Genomic DNA, 10,725 nt, shown 5'->3' on the forward strand with positions numbered 1-10,725 from the left:
AGACTTGATCTCCAAGAATTCCTCAAGCACAAGGAATCCTTATTAAATCGGCAAAACCAAGTCCAAGTTGGATTTAACTTCCTCTCTTGGTCTTCAAGTAATCCTTATGCATTAAGGAATGACAAAACTATCTTGAACTTGGAAAACCTTCTCTCTTGGGCCGCACGGTCTCTTTCCTTGGTGACTTGGGAAATCTCACGGCATCTTCCATACATATCTCGGATTGTACTTCTCCTAGCTCAAGCAGGAACTCCTAGCTGCCGGCCACCTTTCCCTCATGAGTCAGGAAAACATTTCCTGGTCAACACGGGTTTAGACTTTCCTGAAATAGAAATAAGAAAATTAGAAACTAGGAAAGAGGAAAGATGGAATCCTGATCAAGACAGGAATCCTGAGTAAACAAGGATTTCCAACACTTAGCACAATTTCAACACCAAATTATTCAAATCCGAAAATATTATGTATTCTAACACTAAAACCTACATATTTCTACATTAAGCAATTATTCTACACTAAACACAAATATAAAGCTAAAACAACTAAATAGGAGTTAACAAAGGGTAAATAAAGGGTATATATAAACATATTAAGAACGTCACACTTTGTGCTCCTATCACAAACATCGCCATTTCTCTTGTAAGAGCGTCAGGCAAATAGTTCTTGTCACCTGCAACCATTTCAACATCATATTCATATTAGGTTAAAAACATTTGCCATCTCAGCACTCTTCCTCTATCAGCAGCATCAGTTAATTTATAGTTTTTGAAATTTTTAACTCTTTTGTTATGAGTTCTTACTACAATTTATTTCCTAAGAATGCCTCAGCACCCTTAATGCTTTTAATTAAGGCAAGGACTTCCTTGTCTCCAGTAGAATAGTTTAATTCGGCTGCATTAAACTTTCCAGATAAAAATTTACAAATCTTTTCCTGATTTGTATATGAAGCAACAACTAAAACGACTCATGCCCAGTAATAATCATTTGCATCAGTTTGCAAGATGATCAAATCTCCTTCTTTAGGTAACTGTAACGGAGAAAGGTTTTTTGTTAAATCTTTAATCTTTCTGACAGTATTACTGTCATCTTCTGTGAAAGACCATTACTTTTTAGAGCTTGTTTTTGGAGAGAGAAGTGCAGTGAGACCATTGACTTGAGGAATAAAGTCTCTTGCAAAATTAACAACTCCCAAAAATCTTTGCAGAGATTTTGCATCTGGGATATTGTCTGGAAATTGGCTGATTTTCTTAACAATATGTTCTTGGAGACGAATCTCTTCATCCTTAACATGAATGCCAAGGAAATCAATTTCACCTTTTATAAGGTGAATCTTTTTTTGCCCAAGGATGATTCATTTCTAGACAATAAGTTTACACACCTGTTCTAGGTGCTTTAGATGTTCATTCATAGTTCTAGAGAAGACAAGAATGTCGTCTATATAAACTATACAAAAATCTGAGTAAGGTTTGAAGATATTATCTTGGAAAATAGACGGGGCTTGCTTAAGACCAAATGGCATAACTAACCATTCATAATGCCCTTGAGGAGTTCCAATGGCTGTCAGATCAATAGAATCAGGATGCATTTTAACCTGCCAAAAGCCTGATTTTGCATCAAACTTAGAGAAGATTTTTGCTCCTTTAAGCCTGTTGATGAGAACTCTCACCTGAGCTATTTTGATAACCGTCTTTAACGATCTTTTTGTTCACATCCTTGTAATCAATCACCATTTTGACTTTTCCTCTTAGTTGTTCTGCATGATTTCTTACCAAAAAGGCTGGAGCATGATGAGGACTGTTTGAAGGCCTGATTAACTTCTTTTCCAGAAGTTCTTGGATTTGATTCTCCATTTCTTTTCTATCTTCTTCCCTATAATGAGGGATGGCCTTAACATAGCAAATAACATTTGCATCATGCATTTTTAACTGACAATATATTAGGTCTCTTTCCCAATACAGCTGAGGATCTTCACTGATTACTGGTTTGAGCAAATTTTCTATTTCTGTGAGAGTTGGTATTTTCTTTTGTTCTACCTTATTAGCATATACTTTTAAATTATGCTCTCTGATGTATTCTTCTTCTCCATCAGAAATCTCATTGTTAAAACTTTGATATTCAAAATTTTCTTCTGATTTAGAGTCTTCTGAACTTGTTGATTCATTTACCAATATCTCACTATGCCCTTTAAGCTATTCTTGTAGCAACAAAATTGGCTTTACAACTGGCTTATAATCACCACTCTTCGCTGGCGACTTCTGATATTGGTCTGTAAATCTTTTAGTGGTAACGCGTACTGCGTTTGTTAATCGGGATTCCCAATAATATTTTCTATTTTTCTCAAACCCAATCATTTTTGGAGTTTGAATTACTGTTTGATGAAGAAGAAAATCATTTCCTATCAACAAATCAGCTGTCTGACCTTCACACTGCCAGAGGATCTTGATGGTAAAATTTCCTCCTCTTAAGGAAACCCTTACATTTCTAGCCATTATATCCATGACTATTCTGTTTTCTTCCATTGCAACTCCAGTAACTGTTCTTAGAGATTTTTCCTAATATTCTTTAGGGATTGCATATCTTTTAGCAAGACTGTACTCTGAACCTGTATCTACAAATGCATGTAGATGATATTTCTTGTAATTGGGAAACTTCAGCCCTATAGTAATATAATTATTATATATGCTTGTCTGGACTGGCATTATTCTCGCCTGTTCTCTTAGAGCATCAAGTAAATCTGTGAAAGGGTTGACCCTTCTCTCTGCAGTTATGGAATCCAGAGGATTATCATTTGATAGACCCAGTATTTGATTGGAACTTGTGGAATTAAGAGAATCAAGAGATTCCTTGATTTCCTTATTCTGACTTAATGAAGTTAAAAACTTCATCGTTTTTATATCCTCTTTGAGGTTCTTTTCTTTTTCTTTTTTATGGAATATATTGTATTCCTATTCTACCAGGATATGTGCTTCATTATCCTTGGTTTTCCTTCTGAGTTCTGTAATAAAACACTCTTGATGATAAGTTTCTCCTGTACTTTCACAGTACATGGGAATTGTATTATTATTATCGCATTTGCAATAGTCACAGTTAAATCTTCTTAGATTGGGATGGAAGGTACTGATAATATCAGTGTTTTCTTCCTTCCAATTTTGTATCTATAGTAAAAATATATGACGATATCCTATATCTTCTTCTTCAGAGCTTTCTGAAGCACTTTCTGTCTCACTGTCTGATGGATACTCAAGAGAATATATTGATTCATTCTCTTCATCAGAATATGCGACTTCAAAGCTTTTTAGATTAGCATACTCTATCGCTTCATCATATTCAGCAATTAAGGCTTTAGAAGATCTCTTATCCTTTTTAGGACACTCATTTGCATAATGTCCGTCTGCCTTGCAAAGCCAACATCTGCATTTCTTTACTTCTCTCGAAGAAGAATTGGCCATCTTTTTTCTTTTGAAAAATCTCTTTCTAGGAGAAGTTTGAGAAGATTGTTCTTTGTTATATTCAGGCCTTTTCCTGAACTTATACTTCTTTTTGGAAGCAAATTTTTTATCGTGCTTGGTGCCAGAGAACTTCCTTCGGTGATTTCTTTCCGTAGGAATATGACATCCCCATTGTGTTGGGGTATCCAATATTTTTGGACACATATTCTCAACTCCTCTGAGTTGCTTCTTGGCCGTTTTGGATTTTTTGTTCTCTGTGCATTGCTTTCTTAGGAGATCCCTAACTTTTTCTGCTATTCCTCCTACAGTAAAATACTGAAGGGGGTTTTCTTCTAACGATTGTGCTACTGCATCGTTTCAGGGTTCTGGCAACTTCCTATAATATGTTCTGATGAGATCATCATTTTTAATATCTCCAATAGTGCAGAAGTAATTTTGGAACTCATTGGTGTATTCCTCAAAATACCTCATGTTACAAATACTCAATTTATGAATATTTGCTTTTGCTCGTTCTTTAGATTGCTCACTATGCCCAGTGACATCTCCACAGAATTGTGCATAGATAGACATAGCAAAATCTAAAGGATTATTAGTCTAAGCTAGTTTGCCTGCCTAATCAGCCCATTGAGAGCTTCTTTTGAAGGACTGATACCATTTATGGACTATTCCAGTTAAGGTTGACTCATAGTATGCATGAGCATCCTCATAGGCGAACTTTGATAACACTAGAGCCTGAGTTAGTTTTAAACTAGCTACCTAGATATCTATTGTCTTTCTTTTATCTCTTACCTGGTCTAAATCCAGATAAACCCCTCTTTCTGACACTGACTATCCCCATTTAGGTTGGATAGGGATATATTTCTGAGAACTTCATTCTCCACTCCTTCCTGTAGGAGCTTGTCCTTTTTTGGGAGCTTGATATTCTTTTCCCGAACGATCTTAGTCGGATTGTTTGTAATGTTAGTATTATGGTACGACCACCATCTGGAGGGACTTTTCTTTCCCCATCTCCTGTATCCATAGAGGATGATCTTGGAGGCTCATCTTTTGCTACTTGATAAGGAAGAATCTTCCTCTTATTCTTTCCAAGTTGAATTTGAGAAATTTCATTCATGATTTTCTCTAATTCTTCTATGGATTCACAAGTCTTAGTTTGTGCATATAATCCTTTTAATTCTCTTGCTCTAAGCATTTTCATAGGTCTTTTGGTATCTTCTTCTTAAAAGGATTCTTCATGAAAGATTGATTCTATGGATTCACAAGTTTCAGCTTGTGCATATAATCCCTTTAATTCTCCTGCTCTAAGCATTTTCATATGTCTTTTGGTATCTTCTTCTTCAAAGGATTCTTCATGAAAGATTGATTTAGTTCTAGAGGAACTAGCTTCTTCATAATTAGCAAATGAATGCCTATGAAACTGTAAACTTATCTTTCCTCTCATGTCTTCATAAATTGAAGCATTGGAGCTTTCAAGTTGTTTGACAGGAGGGGTCAGATTCCATTCTCTTGGGAATGTTACTTCATGCCATTTGGTGACATGTTTTTGTTGAGCATTATTTTTTGGGTTGGTGAGCACAGATGTAGTAATCCCAGGGCTATATAGAAACATGGTATTAGGAGTTACATTTGAACTCATCAACTTATAATAGATTCGATAATCTATCGCAAGTTCCATCATTCCCTTTTTCATAGAAATCCCATCTGTCTTGATTCTTAATCTTAAACAGTGAGCAGCATCTCTGAGATGTGTTGTGAAGTTTGGAAAAACATTAAAATATGCAACTTGGTTGCATAAGGAAGCTTCTACTGTTCCTAACAGACTTTTCTTGAAATCTGTTATTCTATCGTCTTGTAAGACACATAGAACAAAACAGTCAATACCATCTCTGGCTAAGAGTTTTATTCCTAATTGGACTGCTCCAATATGCATATATGAATATTTTTTCTGGAAAGCTTCACTTACTTCTTTTGGAGTTATTAATCTGATATATGTTTCTCCACCTGTGGCTAGAACAGTTAATTCAAGAATCTTGAATCTGTGAGAATCCATAATGAAAGATCTTTTCTTATAGACCTCATTGAATTTAAATATAGGAGCAGATGCTTCTCGTACACTAGATTTGATTTAAATCTTGAGCATTTATTAACTGTATTGGAACAGTGTTTCTTTTACTGAGAATTCTACTCATCATCTTCATATCTCTCTTAGTTGTAGAATTTGATGTTTTTGCTGCCTTCCATTCCAGAAGCTTTGGTTCACTAAACCTTAGTCTTCCTTCTCCTACTGGTGAGGATGGAGGAGGTATAATGATTTTACTAGCCACGTTCTGGGCTAGAGTTTCTTCATTTATCCTCTCATAGTTTTCTCTTTCCTTCATCTTTTCTACACTCTTTTGTAGAGTTGAGATTTTGTTATGTAACTCTCGAAATTGAACTTCGAGGTCAATACTTATCTCTTGGAGATAAGCGATACTAAAATTCTGCTGATGAATTATTGCTTCCACATTTTCAGCAAGTTTTTCTGTAGGACGATGAAAGCCAATAGCTTTAACATCTTCCTTCTTTACTTTTAGATAAACTCTTTGATTCATCCTATTCTGGAGATAAGAGTTTCTAAAAGCTTTTTCAGGTTTTCCTGAGTTTCTCTTAGTTCCACTGCTTGTTGATGAATGTTGTTTGCAAGATTCTCAGTGCGAACTAATTTTCTTTCAATATCTATTAGATATTGTTTTTCTTTTAAGATATAATCTAGCTTGATTTCAAGCCGAGCAATCTTTGAATTTATTTTCTCAAGTTGATTAATCCGTAGATTAAATCTCTCGAGTTGTTCTGTAACCTTTTCAGAAGTCTTATCCCTAGATAAACGATCTAGGAACTCGATTAAGCTTGGTCTTGCTGGATCAAGCTCTTCTACTCCAATCTCTCTTTGGAGATGAATATGTTCGTCGTAGAGCGTATTTAATACTCTATAAACGTATTCAATGGAGTACTGATTTTCTTGAATGTGTCTTGAATGAAAGCACACTTCCCACTTGTCAGTTCCTTTTGTAGTACAAAAGGACTGATAATTTTTAAGTTTGGATTCTCTCTTGTTAGTCAAGAAAAGCCAACTTTGTGGCATAAGCCTTTTTCTTTCACCTACTTTTGAGCCAAGCAGGCTCTGATACCAGCTAGGGCGGATCTAACCGATGCTCAAAATATCAAGAGGTTTTTGATCTTGTTCAAAAGTTTCTTGAAAGACTTCAATTTCTTCTCTTGATTCATATATCCTTCGTTGCAACTGGAAAATAATATCCTAATAATTTTTGGTACTTCTAGGAAGCTTATGTCTTTTTTCTTTTAATTTTCTGAAATTTTCTCTTTCTTCTTGCAATTCTTTATAGGATTGTTTAGCTTTTGCTAAATATTCTAATCTTGTAGCTATATAATCTCCTATTGATGATGAAAAATTAACTATTTACCCTCGAGTAAAAGGATAGATTTAAATATTTACAACATGTTAAATAAACAAATTCAAAATTGAAGGCCCACCATGCTCTGTCCATTTTCTTTTAACCAGGAAAACAAAAAGAACAAAGAAAAACATAATATTTTTTTCAGACGGAATATTCTATTAGAAATATTAGAATGACTAACTAGATTAACAATTGTAAGTTCAAGGACTAAACAGATTAAATTAAAAGTTCAAGGACTAAAGGGATGACTAGCTTAAACTATAGGGACTAAACGATATTTTACCTAAAAATATTTTACGTATTTGATAACAAAAATAAAATAAAATGTGATGTGGAGCTTTTAAAACTTGTCCCCCTTATCTTTAGGTGCGTGTCACACATGCATTCGACCTTGTTGCGCGCAATTTACAGTTGGCCCAGCACACCATATCGCAATAATTCAATTCAACGAGGTAATTCATCCCAAAAAGATTACCTTTTTTTTTATTTCAAGAAGGGTAAAAAAAAAACAAACAAAAGTAAACAAGTCGCGGCGCGAACGCGTCTTTGATTAATGCAGAGAACGCGGCTTCGTCATCCAAAGACGAAGACGAAGAGAGAGCGTGTCAACACAACACAACCATCATCCTCATCAACATCGTCCTCGTCTCCTCCATTTCTCGGCCACCGTGCTCCAATTCCTCCCTCCAATCTTCCCCTCTGTTTTTGTTCTAGTATTATATAATATATATTAGCTTCACATCAGGACAGCCATGACAGGCAAGGAATTACTCAACAAGATGAAGGTATGGTTGTTACAAAGTTGGACTCTTTGTCATCTCTGAGATATCACCCTTCATGGGTTTGAGCCCTTTTTCTGTTTTCTTGGATAATCTTCATTTGGGTGGTTTTTCTATTTGATCATGTCAATACCCCATATTGGCAAAGTTGTATGTGTTGATTGACTTTATCCCAAATTGCATGTGTTTCTGTCCTTTTAATAGTTCTAATTTTAGATCTGAAAGTCCACTGATCCTCTTTGGAGTTGTTGCTAGTATGGGGTTTATGGAGATTTTGTTCATGTCAAAAGTCAAAACCCCACTTTTGCTACTTTTGAGTTTATGAGATATCTTCATTAGGCAAGTCAATTTCATAAGGAGTGTTTAGTGGAAGTTTGCTGTTTTGATCAATTATATGAAGAGTAGTGTAACATTGAGATTGGAAACCAGAGCCAAGACTAGACTGGTTAAAAAGAATTGATGCATTTAGTTCTATTGTCTAGCTTTGATTAATTGCTGGAAGCCTGGAACAGGGTGGCAGGGTTTCAGTTCTGAACTTACAATCAAGTTTGAAGTATTGGTTGCTTTGTCAGAAATGTGGTATTTCCCATTGAATTGGTTAAAACAAGTAGTATTAGTTCGGCTTTTGGATTTGTATTATTCATGTTTGTCATATGCTTTTCGGCAAGTGGGTCATTTGATGCCCTGCAATTTGAAACTTAGATTCCCAGAATATGAAGGGTTTGCTTTGCCTTGTTCATTTTGTTTTGTTGATGTTGTCTTTTCAGCATTATCACCTGTTTGTTCATTTTTTATTAGTTTCAGATTGAGAAGCTCATTTGGAGTCTGTTTATTGCAGGAGAAAGTTTTAGGTCCATCGGACCCTGACTCTGGCAAAGGAAAGAGCAAGATGTCACATTGTATAACACATGGTTACCACTTGGTAAAGGGAAAATCTCATCATGCTATGGAAGACTATGTTGTTGCACAGTTTAAGCAAATTGAAGACCATGAGCTAGGACTATTTGCAATCTTTGATGGGCATTTGAGTCATGAAATTCCTGAATACTTACAGAATAATCTCTTCAACAATATCTTAAAAGAGGTAATATATCAGCACAAAACATTACCTTAAATTTCAGGTTGCTTCATGCTATGGTTCAAGATATGCTCTTGTAATAATTGATTTGGGGGATAAGACATTAACTTTTTTGTATTTTCACATATTTTGCATAACTTTTTTCTTTTCCTCTAGCCTGAATTCTGGAAAGAAACAGAGGATGCAGTCAGGAGAGCTTATCGAATTACTGATTCTAACATTCTGGACAAAGCAGTCGATTTGGGCAAAGGGGGCTCAACTGCTGTCACAGCCATATTAATTGACTGCCGCAAGCTTGTGGTAGCCAATGTTGGGGATTCCCGTGCTATTATCTGCAAGAATGGTGTGGCTAAGCAGCTATCTGTTGATCATGAGCCGAGCATGGAGAGAGAGGAAATCGAGAACAGAGGTGGTTTTGTGTCAAATTTTCCAGGTAATACAAGTTCATTGGTCTGAGAACACATGAAAAAATTTTCTGTTGTTCGGAGTGCTTGCTTGCCCATTTATATGATACGAAATTTGTTGACATCAACTTATTCTCTGTCAGTGGAATTGACCCTTACTTGGATCTGATCACTTATTAAGTAGACTAGCTTGGGTTTAGTGATGAAATATGAGTTATCTTGAGATTTGAGACCTCACTTGCTTCAGTATGGCTTCCATGCCTGAGATAGATTACCAAGCTTAATTGATTTATTCTCTAGTCCGCAGGGTTATCATAGCAATGGCAAGGCTTTGTTTCAACTATTGTAGTAAATAGATTGTGATAATATGATTCTTATGGATTCAGGGGACGTACCACGTGTTGATGGGCAGTTGGCTGTAGCGCGGGCATTCGGTGATAAGAGCTTGAAGAAACATTTAAGTTCCGAACCTTTTGTGATGTCGGAGACGATAGATGATGAAACAGAGTTTGCTGTCTTAGCAAGTGATGGACTATGGAAGGTTGGTTTATTTGAAGTCGATCATTACAAACACATACACACACTGCAAATGAACATATTGAAAGTTTGAAACCAGTATTTTTGTTTTTCTTTATTTGAGTATCTTTGTGCTGTGAATGAACTTCAAATTTGTTAACAACAATCTAATGCCAGGTGATGACAAACCAAGAAGTTGTAGATGCCATAAAAAATATAAAGGACGCCCGAGCAGCAGCAAAGCACCTTACTGAAGAGGCAGTCAATAGGAAGAGCTCGGACGATATCTCCTGTGTAGTTGTAAGATTTCGGTGAATGTATAATTTCTCTCTGGCATGTTTCTTCTCTGATTGAACTTGGTTTAACAATGTCTCAGATATGTTGTCTTTATAAAACACCTATGGCATTAAAGTGTGCTTCCTCGGTGTGGTGTTCCTTTTACATGTTGTACACTCTCTCATCAATCAAGAGATTTTTATTCTGCAAAAGTTTGCCTAAACTTAACCACTTAATAGTCACTCTTTTAGTTTCGTATTTTTCTCTTTCAGTTCTCTGGACTTCAGGGAAGACATCCCCTTGTTTCAGAATTCGACTGGATTTTGTGTCCTAATCTTAATCTTTACTAAATTTGAACTCTAATGGCTACTTTGGACTAGAGAATAAAGCAGGATATACCATCTTGATCACTAGGGTATCCTAGTGGTGGTAATGTCCAAAATAAATCGAAATTTCAAGAGTATATCCTAGAGAAAAAATTCTGTGACATGCAGTGGCGTAGCTAGCTAGGGGTCAAAGGGTTCAATTGAACCCTCTCAACTTTTGAAAAAGCTTAATTAGCCTTAATGAACAAAAATAAATTGACATTTCTTTTTGAGAAATCTTTAATTAATCTTAAATATTCTTCAACACCAATAGAATGAACTAAAAATTTATACTATTAAAATACTTAGTCTAATTAATACAAATCGTGTGAATGGTTTTTTACCTTACTAATGTGTACTTTAATGCTTTGAATTCCATTTACGATTTTTTTTCCATTACAAATAA

At 35.5% G+C, this 10,725-nt stretch overlaps 1 protein-coding gene across 1 annotated transcript; it reads left to right on the forward strand.

Annotated features, from left to right (window-relative positions):
• The first annotated feature begins 7,453 nt into the window (after positions 1–7,453).
• LOC101303669 (probable protein phosphatase 2C 39-like) lies at positions 7,454–10,162 on the forward strand. The gene is made up of 5 exons (XM_004291464.1): positions 7,454–7,686; positions 8,519–8,764; positions 8,915–9,191; positions 9,549–9,703; positions 9,856–10,162. The coding sequence occupies exons 1-5, from the start codon at positions 7,654–7,656 to the stop codon at positions 9,991–9,993; spliced, it is 849 nt and encodes a 282-aa protein (XP_004291512.1). The 5' UTR covers positions 7,454–7,653; the 3' UTR covers positions 9,994–10,162.
• Positions 10,163–10,725: the final 563 nt, after the last annotated feature.

Source organism: Fragaria vesca, linkage group LG2, assembly GCF_000184155.1.
Source record: "Fragaria vesca subsp. vesca linkage group LG2, FraVesHawaii_1.0, whole genome shotgun sequence".
NCBI lineage: Eukaryota > Viridiplantae > Streptophyta > Magnoliopsida > Rosales > Rosaceae > Fragaria > Fragaria vesca.

Excerpts from the sequence above, each read along its gene's own strand:
- LOC101303669 (XM_004291464.1), top strand. The coding sequence starts at position 7,654 with ATGACAGGCAAGGAATTACTCAACAAGATGAAG. Across the intron at positions 7,687-8,518 it reads AATTACTCAACAAGATGAAG|GAGAAAGTTTTAGGTCCATC; the intron begins GTATGGTTGTTA and ends TGTTTATTGCAG. Across the intron at positions 8,765-8,914 it reads TCAACAATATCTTAAAAGAG|CCTGAATTCTGGAAAGAAAC; the intron begins GTAATATATCAG and ends CTTTTCCTCTAG.